Consider the following 18890-nt stretch of genomic DNA (forward strand, 5'->3'; position numbering starts at 1 on the left):
ATCAGAATTTGTGTGTATGTTTGTGCATGTTTCTGTCTTATGTGGCTCACTAGGTGTTCTCTTCTCTTTCTCTCCATCTCTTATTTCTTTTCAGTCCTGCCAGCTGCTGTTGATCGTTCGCCTCCTCTCATCTTCTCTTTGATGTCTTTGTCATTTCCTCCTGTCTTCCTCTACTCTCCCGTCCTCTCTTTCCGTCCCTGGTTTATTATTGGCAGGAGGAGGCGTTGTGTATCTTCACATGAGTATGAATGCATGCAGCGCTGGAGTGACGGCAGACACTGCTGTGATTCATATCAGCAGATTCAGAGCTGATATAATAACGGAGGATAATATGAGCGAGTCGCGGTACATTCATCATTCTGAGGGCCCGTGTGTCCTCCTGTCCTCCCACTGACACTCATAAAACCCTGCGCTCTCTTCATAATACAGACCCACCGCCTGCACCATCCGTCTGACCTGAGAGCAGGAGACAGACACCGATGACCAGCGTGTGATGATGCAACCGCGGTGAAAACCGCTGAGTTGTGAACACACAACCTGGAAATCCCTTAATACTCGCGCACTGCATACTGTGAAGGGTATACTGAGATGCCTGCTGTTTTTCGGAAATAGTATGGCTTTGATCTAGATAGCATGCTGCTTTGTACTTTTACTTGTGTGTAAACTGGCAAAATGGGCCGGATACAGTGTATTGATATTTTTTGTATATATTTAATTTTGTATAATTACTATTAATATATATATATATATATATATATATATATATATATATATAATATTATAGAATCCATCTTATATTTAATTATTATTTTTTTTTAATTATTATTATAAAACCAAAATAAAACAGATTTAATGTGGTTTAAAGTCACTATAAGGTTATTATTTTATTATTATTTATTTTATTTATTTTGAATATTACATTATATAATTTAATTTAAATTTATTATTTTAATTTAAAATTAATTGGACAAAACTTTGCCATTAATATTCATAAAATGGAAACTTTAGAATCGATATTTTAACGTTTCTGTTCCTGCGTTCCTCTGTATTATTATCGTTCCGAAACCAGTTTGAGTAGAAAAAATACCAGTTAATAATGTTATCTTTAAAACTTTTTATATAATATATATTATATTATATTATATTATATTATATTATATTATATAAAGTACAGCATTTTTTTTATTCAAAAAGAAAAAATGCTTTAAAGATATTAAAATATTTTTTAAAATATATTTAAAAATGCTACTTGTATAACGCTGCTTATAAATTATAAAATTATAGTACAAAATTGCATTTTAAGAGGAAAAAAAAAACATAAGTTGCATGGGCTCACGTTGCATTTCATTTTTACGTTCAGAAATAATGTAGGCTAAAATGTCGGTAAAGCAAAATGTTCACAAACATAAACGCAGTATATTAGTGTCCTCCTCTCCACAGCAAATCAAAGTTAAGGCTATGCGTTTAGGCTATAAAAACGCCAATCCAAAAACAAATTAATTTAAGGTGATACCTACCTCTCTCATTCGGCACGAATTTAAATTTTATCGTATTCTCGACGTATCTGGATGCTAAAAGATAATTTATTATGTAGCACTTAACTCCCATTGATGTAAAACATCTAGGGGTGTAACGGTACACAGATGTCAAAACAGCTTGTTTTTCAGCTTGATATTGCAAATTGGTGTGTCTTACCATATTATTTAAATGTATGATCTTAATAGAGTGTTTTCACGTTACGTCATCAATCCGGAAGTCGGCCATTGCGGCGCCATTGAGTGTAAACAATGGCACTGAATTGAATGGAACTTGCATATAGGCTTGGCAAAAGTAATTCACTACGTCAAGATAAGAAATAGATGTCATCAGTCCGCGACAAAGGGGGCAGATTGTACGGAAGTTTACCACCTATTACAGGGCTGGATAATATGGACTGCCCTGTGGCCCGTGCAAATCGTACATTCAGTGCATTGCATTTGTGTTCCAAAATGTCATTTGTGTGGAAATACTGCGTTATTATTATATTTAGTCTGTAAAAGGTGTAAACAGCTGAAGACGGACATAAAATACTGTAGAAGTCAGATCACTCTCACTGTTCACATTGCATGGAATATTGAAAGAAACCCATAATAATGAATTGGGGGTAGGAGTTTATATGATTTTGTCTCTGTAGAGAACTGTCAGTTTTCAGAGAAGTTTACATGGCATTTTCTTTTCATCTAGCATCTGCACAGCTTTGTGTACAGCAGTAACCAAGGAAACTATCGCCGCATAGCATTTAGCCCTGTTTTAACTTTAGTTTTCAAAATAAAACGACTTACTAAGTCCTTCTGTATATGATATAGCAGCTTCCACACATTTTTCGTGGTTTAGACAGCATAAATTAGTAGAACAACATCTTCAGTGGTACACTAACCGTGCAATCAATGCTTCTGTTTACATATGAGTATTGCCCCAATGGCCGCGCATCCGGGTAACTGACCAGGGGTGCGTTTCCCGAAAGCAGCTATGGTCGTAAGTTCCATCGTTACCAATAGAATTCAATGGAGCTAACGACCATAGTTAGCTTACGATGCTTTTGGGAAACGCACCCCAGAACGTGACAAACCCTCTATTAAGAACACACTAGTTTGTAGTGCAAACAGTTTTACCATTTACTGCACGTTGTTCTTCTCATTATTACTCTATAGCGGCTAATGAACTGGAATTCTCTTCCACGTTGAAGAATAAGTGGATAATTGGATAATTTTTTTTTTTTTTTTTTTTTTTTTTACCTTGATGAACATATCTAAAAAAAAGAAATGTAAAGCATGAGGCGGGAAATCCATTAAGTAAACTGCACGTGCGTTACATGCGTTTATATTAATATGTTTACATGCTTGTTTTTTCCCTTTAGATTGAAATGTTATTCGGTTTGAGCTCGATCAGATTGATTGAGGTGTTTTCATGAAGGCTTTTCTGTCTGACTGATCATCAGTCCGATTATTTGGGCTCCTATAAGCGTAATTCTCCTCACAGCTGTTCGGCTCACGCCCGCACGTTTTTTCCCGCTCTCAAGAAGTGATTATAAGTGAGGAGCCACCTCTGGTTTCCAGGGGCAACGGGAACACTTGACTGCCACTAGAGCTCATATGTGAGGGTAAGTGTTGGCGGGCTGCAGATTAAACGGCACGTTTGCTTTGAAGTGAAGCTCTTAGTCTCGCGTTTGACACGCCGCCGTCAAGAATCACGTATGTGAAATTTCAAACATTTTCTTTAATCTTGAATCGAGCGCTGACCCGCCCAAGAAACGCGGCAGCTGTGTTACTATAACAAAGTTGACTGCGTGATGTGAAGTCTAAACACAAGATTGTTTTTTGAAGTGTTGTTTTTGAATCTAAAGCTAAAATGTGAAACTAATCAGCAGATAAACTAAATAAGTGCGTATTAATGTGCCATTTGGGCCGCAGCAGAACTCTCTCTGTCAGTCTCCGTATAGATTGTTTGAGCTGTCGATCGCTCCGGTTTTCTCGCACAGCGTCGCGCCGTGATATAACGCGTCTGCCAGCAGGACTCGTTCTGTTTGTTCAGGCTTTGATGAGGTTTGAGGAGGGATCTCGCACGCTTGCGTTCGCGCCCCTGCGGAGCTTTCGGGAAGAAAAATGTCCCGAGACGTCAGACTTTCTGCTTGGCAGAAGCATGAATGAACGTTTTCTCAGATCTGAGCTGATTTCTCATGAACTCGTAGCTTCCACTTATGGGTTAGTTTTGCAAAAAGCCCCTAAAAATTACGTATATATACACTACCAGTCAAAAAAAATTTGGGACAGTGAGATTCTTAATGTTTTTTAAAGTCTCTTCTCTTCATTTCGTTGATCCAAAGTACAGCAAAAACAGTACAATTTTGAAATATTTTTACTGTTTAAAATAACTGTTTTCTATTTGAAAATGTAAAATTTAATTTATTTCTGTGATTTCAAAGCTGAATTTTTAGCATTATTACTTCAGTCACATGATGCTTCAGAAATCGTTCTAATATTCCGATTTGCTCAAAAAACTTTTTATAATTATTCTATTATGTTGAAAACAGCTCAGTAGAATTTTTACAGGTTTCTTTGATGAATAGAAAGTTCAGAAGAACAGTGTTTATCTAAAATAGAAATCTTTTGTAACATTATAAATGTCTTCATCATCACTTTTAGTCAATTTAAAGCATCCTTGCTAAATATAAATATTAATTTAATAATTAATTAATTTAATTAAATAAATATAAATATTATTTTTTTATAATTTCTTTCCCAAAGGGCTTTTGAGTGGTATTGTGTATAATGTTACAAAAGCTTTTTATTTCAGATGAATGCTGATCTTTGGAACTTTCTTTTCATCAAAAAATCCTATTTAAAATGTAACTGTTAAAATGTAACTATTTTAAATATTGATAATAATAATAATAATATTAATAATGTTTCTTGAACAGCAAATCAACATATTAGAATGATTTCTGAGGGATCATGTGATGCTGAAGACTGGAGTAATGATGCTAAAAATTCAGCTTTGATCACAGGAATAAATTACATTTTAAAATATATTCAAATAGAAAGCAGTTATTTTAAACAGTAAAAATATTTCACAGTATTACTGTATTTGCTGTATTTTGGATCAAATAAAAACCCAAGCTTGGTGAGCAGAAACAACTTTTGACTGGTAGTGTATTTTTTATATTTTTTTAAACAGTATTCAATAAGTAATATCTTTACAAACCCTATGGATCTAGTGTTAGAACACTTATTTTTCTCCCTTACAGTTAACTACAGTCTGGCATTTGCATTGTAGTAAATGCTGAATGAATGAATGAACGAATGGTTTTCTGTGTATCGTATGGCTGAAAGTGTAATGCAGTCTTGCTGCTGATGCTCATACTGTCTCCTGCATGACAGTGAGATGTCATGATACACATGAGCAGAGCCAGCAAGCCCAGTTTCCATCCTCTCTTCCCAGATTTGACAGCTGCCTTCAGTTGATGTATGAGAAAGTCTCCTGGCATCATGCTTACATTACATCATTACTATAGTAACCGCTGTGGATAGTGTATAGTAGATATTGAACAAACAAATCAGATTTCATCTTGCAAAGATGCAGACATTGTGAATAGTTACTGTGTGCAATGGAATGAATGGTCTTATATATATATATATATGGTTGTGCATGTAAATGTGCATGGTGATTGGCATCTATCCTGGTGGATGTGATTTTATGATAGCTGTGCATTTGTTAGATTTGGGAGCAGCTCTGATGTTGGAGCGTCTCAATTGTGTTTCACGGCATCTGAGTGCAGAATAAGCGTGCGAGACACTCAGTGTGCGGCGCTTTGATCTAAACTCAATCAACCAGAGATTCAGATTTCAAAGGGCCGGGACGAGAGACCTGCCGCCTGCTTCTTCAAATGAGTGTCTCCCTAAAACGAACCCGACCTCCCCCTCCGCCAGCGCGCTTCCCGCTGCGATATTTAGGGCATTTCCCGCTCGTCTCGTCGAGAGCGGCCGAACGCGTCTGGTTTTTCATTAAAGAGTTTGTTGGGCTGATGGACTGGGTCGATCAGTGAAGGCGTCCTCCCTGCCTCTGATAGAGACGCTGATTACGCGGATGTCGCTCTTGTATCTGATCTGAGCCTTTTTTCTGTTCCCTGTGAAATAATGATGCCCCAGGACCCCAATTATAATATGCAGATCGGCTAGCAGTAATTACAGAAACCGCTTGCCTGTCATCTTCGTCCCAGAGAGGCTGCGGCTCGCATCACAAGAGCTTTTGTGGAGAGATAAGACGCCAGAGAAAATATCTATCTATCAATGTGTCTATCTATCTATCTATCTATCTATCTATCTGTCGTTATACCTATGTATTCTTCTATCTATCTATGTATCTATCTATCTATCATAATTATATCGATCGTTATATCTGTTTATCTATCGTTATCTGTCAGTATATCTATGGTTATATCTTTAGTTAAATCTTTGTATCGTTATATCTATCTATCTATCGTTATATCTATTCATCGTTATCCATGTATCTATCTATCTATCTATCTATCTATCTATCTATCTATCGTTATATGTATCTGTCTATCTGTCTATCTATCTATCTATTTATTGTTCCCTCATTCTATCATTCTATCTATCCCTTTATCTTTCTATTTATCCCTTTATCATTCTATCTATCTATCATTCTATTTATCTATCTATCCATCCTTCTATCCTTAAATCTATCGTTCTATCTATCATTCCATCTATCGTTCTATCTATCTATCTATCTATCTATCTATCTATCTATCTATCTATCGTTCCCTCATTCTGTCATTCTATCTATCCCTTAATCATTCTATCCTTCTATCTATCATTCTATCTATCATTCCATCTATTGTTCTGTCTATCTATCTATCTATCTATCTATCTATCTATGTGTCTATCTGTCTGTCTACCTATCATTCTGTCGTTCTGTCATTCTATCTATCCTTCTATCATTCTATCTATTGTTCTATCTATCCATCTACCTATCTACCGGTCTGTCTATCTATCGTTCTGTCTATCTATCTATCGCTCTATCGTTCTGTCTATTGGTCTTTCATCTGTCGTTCCATTTATCACTCTATCATTCTGTCATTGTATCTATCTATCTATCTGTCTATCTATGTATCTATCTATCTATCAATCATTATATCTATCGTTATATCTGTTTATCTATCGTTATCTGTCAGTATATCTATGGTTATATCTTTAGTTAAATCTTTGTATTGTTATATCTATTTATCGTTATCCATGTATCTATCTATCTATCTATCTGTCTATTGTTATATCTATCTATCGTAATATCTGTCTATCTATCAATCTATCATCTATCTATCTATCTATCTATCTATCTATCTATCTATCGTTCTGTCTATCTGTCTATCACTCTATCGTTTTGTCTATTGGTCTTTCATCTGCCGTTCCATTTATCACTCTATCATTCTGTCATTCTATTCTTCATTCTTTACATTCTATCGTATCTATCCTTCTATCCTTCTGTCTGTCTATCTATCTGTCTATCTGTCTGTCTGTCTGTCTATCCTTCTATCGTTCTATCTATAATTCTATCTGTCCTTCTTTCTATCTATCTGTCTATATCTATCTATCCTTCTATCTATCCTACTATCATTCTATAGTTCTATCTATCGTTCTGTCTGTCTGTCTGCAATAGCATAATGGAAGACGCTGATGACCTATCACAGCTGCATGAATACGGTACGCAGAGGGTATGCAAATACATACATTAACAGGCCGGTAGGACAGCCTATTGTAGTCCTGAGACTGAGAAATATGATTGTATGAACATTATATGGTCCTATGCCTTCTACAAATGATATAAATACATTTAGATCACTTAACTTAGTGATTGCTATCGTGATGTGAAGAGACTTCAACCAGCATACCAAAAAAATGTGTTTTAACCAAATCACGTACTATTTTTGAGGCTTTAATTTGACTTTCATCACTTTATGTGAACGAACGCATTATCTATCGGTCAGTCATCAGGAACCATCATTCCCTTAATTTCTTCATATATTCATTCATCACGCTTCATGATATCAAATCATTTTACGCATTATGAACAAATGCCTTATCTCCAGGTCATGATCGGAGCATGGATGGATTTTCCAGCATGCCTTTTGTCTGGACGGAAGTTGCGGAAACCCCCTGTGGGTTTGACAGCGGCCCCCACAGCGTCGGCGGACGCTTGAATGGGATTATGGGTAAATGAAGAGGTGCTCTGGAGGAAACGGTTAAGAGGATTTGGGTGTGTTATTAGCCATATGTGGAGGGATTCTGCTCAACACGTCTTCATCTCACACGGGGCTCTATGAGCAGCACACGCCATCGCACACAGAGAACCTGACATCACCTGTGTTTAGAGCAAAACTGGACTGAAACTCTTTTACATACTAGATTTTTAATGTATTCACAATACCGTTGAAAAAGTTTTAAATCTGTAATGTCTTCCAGGGATTCATCACTTGCTGTGGCCGTCGATGATCAGGTGTGAGCGAACGCCGAGCGCTCTTTCTTTGAAGTGTGCGCATCACTTCCTGCAGGGCCTGTAAGGGTTGATAAGAGAGAAACGATTCCTCCACACTGATTTGCGCTCTTTCTGATGCCGTCTCTTCTGCGCGTCGGCCGGTGGACAGTGTTTTGTGGGCTGGTTGAGGGGGGAGTCATATCTTCTGGGCTTTGACGGGGAGGATAATTGAATTGTGTTTGTCTGAAGTGGCGGATGAGCTTGTTTCACTCACGGGGTCAGTCATGGGAAACACTGCACTTGAGTGTTTCGCTCGTGCACTTCTGAGAACAACTTTATCTCGTGGCGAGATGCTTGTTTTCTTGCGATAACTCTCTGAACGTTGGCTGATAACTCCGGATCTGATGTTGGCCGTTCAGGTTGGCAGCGTTGGGCGGTTTCCAAAATGTTATCTGAGATGATAACGGCATCTTGAAAAAGAGAGAAGATTGAGTTGTTTGCTTTTCTTTGCAATATAGATTGGCCTCAACACAAATACGAGGTGTTTGGTCTTCGTGTCTTGAGTTGTTAAAGAGGTTCCACTTGTATAATAGTGCAGAGAAGATGTTTAGATGTTAAAGGGATTGTTTAATCAAAAAAATAAAGTTCTGTTATCATTTACTCAGCCTCATGTCATCCTGCATGACTTTTTTCCTCTGTAGAACTCAAAAGGAGATGTTTTGCAGAATGTTCATGCTGTTTTTTTGAATGCAATCAAAATCAGTAGGAACTGAAGCTGTTGAGCTCCAAATTACACAGAAGCACCACTAATAAAGTTATGTGCATTATATTTCAGGTCTTCTAAGAATTTAGAGACCGAACTAAGAGTTTAAACTTTGGTTTCTTTGTTTTTAACAGCCCGACATGCCTGAATTTGGGGCTATCACAGGAGGGCAGTAGGAGTGTTATGACCTTATTTAAAAGCATTCGCTGATGGTGCTAAAACATCGCGCTTCATCATAACTAACCAGTGTCTGTTGTTCCACAGCGGTGTTCACAGAGGTGCCTCATGACATTACGGCACAGAGCGGACAGGATGTGGAGATGGCCTGCTCCTTCAGAGGTGCGGGAACGCCCTCCTACTCGCTGGAGATTCAGTGGTGGTACATCAGGAACCACAGAGAATGGACCGACAAGCAGACGTGGAGCACCAATCAGGTACAGGCGGGAATTACCCAAAATGCAGTGTTTGTGCTCCAGAAGTGAGTGATTGCTCAAATCGTGTGTGTTGTTGAGAAGAAGCAAAGTGCTTTACTAAATGATAAAAGGAATATTTGCACCTACTGGACCAGAAAACAGGTGAAGAAATCCCATAGATGCACATTGAACATGAGCCAGAACTAGAAACAAAAGGATGCTCTTGTTACACCAGACATAAAGAAACCACCTAGCAGCCTCTAAGAACACTCGTGCAACCACATAGGAACCATCCACAACACCCTAACAACCACCCAGAACGTTGGCAACCACCAAGAACACTAGCAATCATTTACAACACCTAGCAACCACCCACAACACTTGCAATCACTCACAACACCTAGCAACCACCCACAACACCCTAAAAACCACTCAGAACATTAGCAATCACCCACAGCAACCTAACAACCACCCACATCACCCTGGCAACCACCCAGAACAGTAGCAACCACTCACAACACCCTAGCAGCAATCCAGAACACTAGCAAACATTCACAACCTAGCAACTGCCCAGAACATTAGTAACAACCCACAGCACCTTAGCAACCACCCAGTACACTAGCAGCATTTTACCATGCATAGCAACAACCCACAACTGTAGCAACCACTCGGAACACCTTAAAAACCACCCACAACACATGCAACCACTCACAAAACCTAGCACCACCTGCAACACCCTAGCAACCACCCACAACACTAGAAACCACTCACAACAACCTAGCAACCACCCAGAACATCAGCAACCACCCACAACACGCTAGCAACCATTCAGAACATTAGCAACCACCCAGAGCACTAGCAACCACCCACAACACTAGCAAACACCTACAACGGTAGCAACCACCAGAACATTAGAAACCACCTGAAACACTAGCAACTATTCACAAAGATAGCAACCTCTCAGTACACCCTAGAAACCACCCAGAACACTCGAAACCATTCACAACACCCTAGCGAACACCCACAACAGTAGCAACCACCTACAATGCTCTAGCAACCACCCAGAAGATCAACAACCACCCACAACACCCTAGCAACCATTCAGAACATTAGCAACCACCCAGAGCACTAGCAACCACCCACAACACCCTTACAACCACCCACAACACCCTAGCAACCACTCAGAACACCCTAGCAACTGCATATCAATTAAGACTACCCTAGCAACCACCCAGAACACCCAAGCGACCACTTAGCAACCAGCGCTGTATCAGTGTTGCAGTAATGGCACACTGTTAACACACATATGATCTGTCATCTGTCATCTGTAGGTTGAGGGTTCAGTGTCAGTGTGTGGAGGATTACATCTGATCCAGAAAGCATAATGTTAGTAAGATGATAATCCCAGCGTTCTGTCAGCGGCGTCCCCTTGAGTTCAGCCCTTAACCTGCGCAAATATCTGCCTGCAATTACCATTACTAACAATACATGGAACAACATGATCTGTAGCGGCCCGCTGTCACCCGCCTGCAATTATACGGCCATTTCTTCTTCCTGCCTGCACTCGTGCCAGTCAAACACAGCGGCCTATTTTAAGAGACGAGAGAGAGCGAGGGTTCAGTGCGCGCACACACACACACACACGTTAATAACCAGCTGTCAGTCAAAGGTTTCAGCTGCACAGCATCACCTGCGTGAACAGACGATCGCAGACGTCTTGAGAAATTCAATACATTATAAAGTGGCCATATAGTCAGTTTGGACACTTAAAACATCTAAATGTCTGTATAATATATCAAAATATCACAGCAGTGTCATTTATTGTACAGAAAGATGCGCAATTAGACATTACAAGCAAAACATTTGACAGAAACACATTTGTTGGGTTTGAAATGAACACAATAGATCTAGAGTTGACAATGAAGACTGAAAATCACTAGAAACAGAATCATGAACTGCTCAATTTTAAATCTAATGCAATGAGATTTAAGCATTTTAAGTGTCCAAATGTGTTTTGGTGCTGCTGTATTGTTAGTAGGTATGTTGGTATTATATTAGTAGGTATCAGGGTGTTTCTTCAACTGTGGGTGTGTTTGATCCTGTGGACTTTTAGAATATGTTCTTAAATTATTTCATTGGTCTCCTAATAATGTTCAACAGTGCACATGCACAGTTAATCAAAATAAAATGCAATATGGCTTAGTGCAGTGGTTCTCAAACTTTTTACAGTGGCGTACCCCCTGGTGCATTCAACATTTTTCTGAGTACCCCCACTTAGACCACAGTCACACATTTTCCGTTAAGGGATATTTTGCCCCCTTAAAGGAGAAGTCCACTTCCAGAACAACAATTTACGAATAATGTACTCACCGCATTGTCATCCAAGATGTTCATGTCTTTCTGTCTTCAGTCGTGAAGAAATTATGGTTTTTGAGGAAAACATTTCAGGATTTTTCTTCATATAATGGACTTCACTGGAGCCCCGATTTTGAACTTACAAAATGTAGTTTAAATGCAACTTCAAAGGGCTCTAAATGATCCCAGCCGAGGAAGAAGAGTCTTATCTAGCGAAAGAATTAGTCATTTTTTTGGAAAATAAAAATCTGTATACTTTTTAAGCACAAAAGCTCTGGGATGCGCGTAAGACCCTTCTTCCTCAGCTGGGATCGTTTAGAGCCCTTTGAAGCCGCAATTAAACTGCATTTTGGAAGTTCAAAATCAGGGCACCAATGAAGTCCATTATATGAAGAAAAATCCTGAAATGTTTTCCTCAAAAGCCATAATTTCTGTACGACTGAAGACAGAAAGACATGAACATCTTGGATGACAAGGGGGGTGAGTAAATTATTTGTAAATTGTTGTTCTGGAAATGAACAACCCCTTTAACAGGAAGTGAAGTGGGAGAGCAAGAAGGGGGCGGGATCAGTTAAGGCCACGAGCCGGGACTTGAACTCGGGACGTCTAGAGCGCAAGTGCACTATATGTCAACGCGCTGCCCACAAAGCTATTGGTGCAACTTTTTTATAGTTTAAGACAGAATGTCTGGATCTAGGACAAAAAAACAAAACAAATAAATAAAAATCTAAACATGCAAGACATTTAAAAAGTAGCAAGAATAAATGATGAAGACCTAGTTAGGTGTTTCCAAGACCGTTGCATAACAAAATCACATTGAAATCTGTTCATTTTAATAAAACCGCTGGGACATAAAAGTGGCCAGAGTTGAAGAAACACAAACATGAGGTGAGCAGAGCACAGGAGAGGAGAGGATACAGCGGTATTAATGGACCCGTGAGTCTGCAGCAGGTAACAGTCCACACAACATTAATCACAACCAGTAGAAATAGCTGCAGGTTCCCCAGACACCAGAGAGAGAGAGAGAGTGGGAGAGATTGCAGGGCTTCCCGCTGTGAACTCAAGATGCTTTTTAATTGGATGGAGGGATGAAAAAGAGGGACATGGAGAAACTCTTGCTCACCTTTGCGTCATGCATTATTCATGAAGGGCTCTTGAGGATCTGCCGTGGCCAGTTAAGATCGCATGGTGCAGAACCAACATCTCATTCCAGCACATTGGACTTGAGCGTCTGTGTGTGTGTGTTTGAATATCCTGCTAGTTTTTGTTTTACCAAAATTAAATAATTCACCCAGAAATTAAAAATGTTGTTCATTTTGTGTCATTTTGTGTCATGTTTGTGAGTGAGATTTATGAACTTAATGGTGAGTTGAACATTTGTTTGAATTGTTGCTTTGACAATTGCAAAACACATTTAAAAGCAACTGTTTAGCTGATAAATAATGAGAAAAAAAAGCAGCGTGAACACACTTTTCTGTTGTAAACGACATGAGCAATTCAAATCAAAGTGTCTGTAAAAGAAACATCAGTGACTAAAGCAACTTACATGTCTTCAAATAATTTTAATCTTAGTGCAGAATTCCCTTTCAGATGTTTTACTTTTTCTCTTGCAAACTGCAAACAGGAAAATACAGTTTCATGTATTGTATATTTAGACTGCTATTTTTATTTAGTTACTATTTTAGCTTGTTGTATTATTGAATTTGTAATTGCATGTTCAGTTCAGTTTATTGCATGCTCATAGCCTTTAAGGGTGAGACAAAAATAATAAATAATAAAATGTATTATTATTATGAGAGTTCAGTATATTTAAGAGTTGATGGAAAGTAAAACGTACAAGACATATATTAAAATGTTTTATATTTTATATATACACATATATATATATACACTACCGTTCAAAAGTTTGGGGTCAGTACATTTTTATTGTTTCTTTTTTTTTTTTTTTTTTTTTTTTTAAGAAATTAATACTTTTATTCACCAAGGATGTATTAAGTTAATAATTAAAAGTTTATTAAAAGTTAATAATAAATAATTTACATTGTTATAAAATATTTATATTTTGAATAAACACTGTACTTTTTAAACTTGTTATTCATGAAAGAATCCTGAAAAAAAAAATCACAGGTTCCAAAAAATATTTGGCAGCACAACTGTTGATATTATCCAACATTGATCATTCTAATAATAAATCCGCATATTAGAATGATTTCTGAAGGATCATGTGACACTTAAGACTGGAGTAACAGCTGATAAAAATTCAGCTTTTCATCACAGGAATAATTCTATTTTAAAGTATGTTAAAATAAAAAACATTATTTTATATTGTAAAAACATTTTGCAATATTACTGTTTTTTTTCTATATTTTTAATCAAATAAATGCAGCCTTGATGAGCATAAGAGACTTCTTTAAAGACTATTACAAGTCTTACTGACCCCAAACTTTTGAACGGTAGTGTATATACACATTAATTTTGAAGTATTACTAATTTGTGTGTATTTGTCATTTTTAAATATGCCTGTACAAATGCACAGTTACAATAAATCATTCAAAAATAAAAACAATGAAAATCAATTAAAAAATTATTATTATTTTTTTTTTAAAGCATATATTAAAATATTCTATATTTTATTTTGTATTTAAAATGTTATTTTATATTTAAATGTTTATATATATGTATTTATTTTAATATTCTAAATTTATTTTTTTATATTTGGGACCCTAATTCTGAACTTACAGTTTTAAATAAAATCTGATTATGTTGATATGATGTATGACTGTGATGTTATTTTATAATCATTTATTTTGAATGAGATATTTTTGTATTTTGTTTTCACATTAATTTTAGTTAAAGTTTTAGCTATTTTGTGTGTGTATTTGTCATTTTTGTTATACATTTTGAATATGCCTATATGGATTTTATTACATTTTATTATAGTATCATAGTTTATTTATTTAGATTTTTTGTTGTTTTAGGATTTCAGTATAAACAAAACAAAATGAAAAACGTTGCTTTTGTAACTAGTTGAAATAAAATAAAGTTTTAAATTTAGTTTTATTTATTTTAAGTAAACGTTTATTTCAAGTAATGTATTTTTTTTAATTAACCCTGAATATGACTTCTTTTTTTTTCATTGTAGGTGGTGCCACAGAATGAGATGTCAAAGGACGCCACCAAAATCAGTGTAAGTGTGTGAAAGTTGTCATTTCCTCATTTCCCTCGTGAATGTCTGTTTCGCATTCATTCACAGCTGCCGTTTTTTTCTCAGTGAGAGGATGTAAAAATACATGTTGTGAGTGTTTGTCAGGGTGAATAACTGGAGCATGCAAACACAACATCACACTCGCTTGGGCTAAAGGTAATTTGTTAGCAACTTGCTGGTTGAGCCGCTGCAGGCTACGAGTGTGTATGTGTGTGACGCAGGAGTCTCCTCATGTTAAAGTCATACAGCCACAGAGAGAGGCTCACAATCACAGAGTGAGATGAAGCGGCTGCGGTTTGGAGTGTTTGCTGACAGTTCACACCGGTGCTGCTGTATCAATATCAGCTGTGATTGTGCCGCAGGTGATCATAACTGTGCTGATATTCAAACTAACAGCATGATTGTCAGTGTAATTTTGTATAAACAAGCATTTAATGCTGAGCAACAAATTTCAAGTACACTCTTACATGAACATTTGTTTAATTTGTCATCATCTAAATGAAAATTATCCCAAAATAAGCCAAAACAGGATCGTGAATTGCAATTTTGTATTTACACAGGTAAGATTTTGCAGCTTGTAAAAATTTGAGGAAATAGCTTTTTTTTTAAATAGCTTTTTTTCATGTGTATTTACATAATTTGTATATAATTTGTAATACTTTTTAATGCATTTAATTCTTTTTATTTTTCATTTTTAAGCTCCAGTTTTAATTACTGTTTTTTTTTTTTTATTATTGCTGTTGTTGTTACTATTATTATTATTTCTAAATAAAATTAATAAACAAAATAGTGTTCACTGTAAAATAACAGAAATGGAATATTTACGAAAATATTTTTAATTTTATGAAAATTTAAAATATTTTACAGTAAATGTACAGTACAAATGTAAAAATAAAATGTTTGTTTTTCTATCTTAATTTCTTCATTTTTAACATGAAGCTTTAATATGAACCATTGTTATGTTAGTATCATTGAGGTGTTATATATAGTTGTTTTTTTTTATTTCTGTTATATTTTCAGTTTTCATTTTAAAGTTTTACTCATTTTTGTTTGTCATTGTAATAGTTTGTTTTTCATATCATCTAAATATATAGCTTTTATTCATTTTGCTTTCATTTAGTTATTTTTTTTAATTAGTTTCTATTTTTATATTTTCAGCTTTTATTTTGAAGTTTTAGTAATTTTTTGTGTTTTTTAGTAGTTTGTTTTTCTTATAATCTAAATATATAGCTTTTGTTTTGATTTCAGTTTTAGTTATTTTAGTATATCAAGTTAAACTACATGAAAATGAGAAATGTTGCTTTAAATTAAGTTTGTTTTATTTCAAGTAATGAAAGAGTTTTTTATGGTTTTACTATAACTATAAAAGCCCTAACCTGAACCTGCAGGCTCAATAAGTGGTTTTTGTGCCACTCAGTGTCCGAATTTCTGATGACATTAAACAAAAGGTTATAATTATTTTGTTGTTTATTTTTTCAGCATCTGTTAGTCACACAATTACTGCTGTTTGGCATCTAAATAGCTCTTATAAAATGTCTAATCAGGACGAGTGGATAGTCAAATTGGAGAAAATGTAGTTTTGCAGGCTTGTTCTCTCAGTAGGATGTTGAAGGTGAGTGTTACCTGTGTGTATGTGTGTGACTGTGTGTGTGTTTGTGTGGGTGGATAAATCAAAGCATCTCTCTCTGCTACTTCATAAAATATTCACAAGGACATTTGCTTCTAGTGTGAAAGCAGAGCTCTGGATCTGAGGCTGGAGGTTCACTGGAACCATGCCGTCCAGTTGCTGACATTCACAATGGTGCTGTTTTACACTCTCTTGCATCTAACTGTGATGTTGATTCTGATTCTAGAGAAGAAGCTGATAGCTAGAGCGTATTTGCTATTACACTCGACATATGTAGCGCTGTGGAAACGGCGCCAGCGAGTGAAGTGGAGTTAATGTTAGCGTGTTTGTGTGTGTGCATGTGGGTTTGTGAATGTATGTTTATTTATCCACCTGATCCACACTCAATCTGCTTCACTGGCAGACGGCTTTATTGAGCGTCTGGACTCACGCTCAGAGTCCTCTGGGAATGCTGACCGCTTTAGAGAGAGATTGTCCTATTGTCTTTGTGCTTCAGAGGTAGAGAGAGAAAGAGAGAGAAATGTGGAGTGAACGTGTCTCTCGTGTCTGTGGTTCCACAGCAGCATGTCATTACTGCTCACATGCAGACTGCTGCATTTCACTCACTTTCTGCATTTTACTGCATTTCATTGCCTCCCATATTGCATTTCACTTTCTCACTGTATTTGATTGCATTACTTCCACTGACGCATTTCACTGTATTACATTGCCTCAGCTGTTGTATTTCACTCCCTCTTTTCATTTTAGTGCATTGCATTGCCTCATTTGGTGCATTTCATTCACTTGTTGCCTTTAACTGCATTTTATTGCCTCCACTGATGGATTTCACTTTGTCCACTATTGCACTTTACTGTCTCACTGCATTTCACTGCATTGCTTTGCCTCAGCTGTTGTATTTCACTCACTTGCTGCATTTTACTGCATGTCATTGTCTCCACTGTGGCATTTTACTGCCTCCACTATTGCATTTCACTGTCACTGTATGTGACTGCTTTGCTTCCGCTGATGCATTTCACTTCATTGCCTTAACCATTGTATTTCACTCCCTCGCTGCATTTTACTGCATTGTATTGCCTCCACTGTTGCATTTCACTCACTGCATTTTACTGCATGTCATTGCCTCCACTGTGGCATTTTACTGCCTCCACTATTGCATTTCACTCTCACTGCATGTGACTGCTTTGCTTCCACTGATGCATTTCACTTCATTGCCTTAACCGTTGTATTTCACTCCCTTGCTGCATTTTACTGCATTGCATTGCCTCATCTGTTGCTTTTCACTTACTTGCTAGATTTAACTGCATTTCATTGCCTCCACTGATGCATATCACTGTGTCCACTATTGCATTTCACTCCCTCACTGCATTTCATTGCATTGCCTTAACTGTTGTATTTCACTCCCTTACTGCATTTTACTGCATTGCATTGCTACATTTGTTGGATTTCACTCACTTGTTGCATTTTACTGCGTTTCATTGCCTCCACTATTGCATTTCACTGTCACTGCATTTGACTGCATTGCTCCACTAATGCATTTCACTCTCTCACTGCATTTCATTGCATTGCCTCAGCTGTTGTATTTCACGCACTTCCTGCATTTTATTGCATTTCGTTGCCTCCACTATTGCATTTTGCTGCATTTCATTGTTTCCACTGATGCATTTTACTGCTTCCACTATTGTATTTCACTCTGTTACTGCATGCGACTACATTGCTTCCACTGATGCATTTCACTTCGTCTCAACTGTTGTTTTTTCACTTACTCACTGCATTTCACTGCATTTCACTCCCTCACTGCATTTTACTGCATTGCATTGCCTCATCTGTCACGTTTCACTTACTTGCTACATTTTACTGCATTTCATTGCCTCCACTGATGCATTTCACGCTCTCACTGCATTACATTGCCTCAGCTGTTACATTTCACTCACTTGCTGCATTGCTTTGCATTGCATTGCCTCAACTGTTGTATTTCACTCACTTCCTGCATTTTACAGCATTTCACTGCCTCCACTGATATATTTCACTGTATCCACTATTGCATTTCACTCTCTCACTGCATTGCATTGCCTCAGTCGTTGTATTTCACTCACTTGCTGCAATTCATTGTATTGCACTGTCTCAACTGTTGTATTTCACTTGCTCACTCCATTTTACTGCATTTCATCGCCTTCACTGATGTATTTTACTGGCTCCATTATTGTATTTCACTGTCACTGCATGTGACTGCATTGCTTCCATTGAAGCATTTCATTGCCTCATTTGTTGCATTTCACTCAGTTGTTGCATTTTATTGCATTTCATTGCCTCCACTGATGCGTTTCACGGTGTCCATTTAACTCTCTCGCTGCATTTCACTTAATTTCATTGCTTTTACTGTTGCATTTCACTCACTGCATTTCTACTGCATTTCATTGCCTCCAATGATGCCTTTCACTCTCTAACAACATTTTCATTGCCTCCACTATTGCATGTCTCTCTATCACTGCATTTCACAGC

The 18890-nt window shown here is 37.0% G+C and overlaps 1 protein-coding gene across 1 annotated transcript in view; it reads left to right on the forward strand.

Moving 5' to 3' along the window:
- Nucleotides 1–18890, forward strand: part of LOC127154299 (V-set and transmembrane domain-containing protein 2-like protein) — a 54593-nt gene that overhangs the window by 33628 nt on the left and 2075 nt on the right. Inside the window, exons 2-3 of the mRNA XM_051095737.1 lie at nt 9056–9225; nt 14702–14746. Coding sequence (XP_050951694.1) covers nt 9056–9225; nt 14702–14746 — 215 coding nt within the window. The remainder of the gene's footprint in view (nt 1–9055; nt 9226–14701; nt 14747–18890) is intronic.

The sequence above is a fragment of the Labeo rohita genome, chromosome 23, assembly GCF_022985175.1.
Source record: "Labeo rohita strain BAU-BD-2019 chromosome 23, IGBB_LRoh.1.0, whole genome shotgun sequence".
NCBI lineage: Eukaryota > Metazoa > Chordata > Actinopteri > Cypriniformes > Cyprinidae > Labeo > Labeo rohita.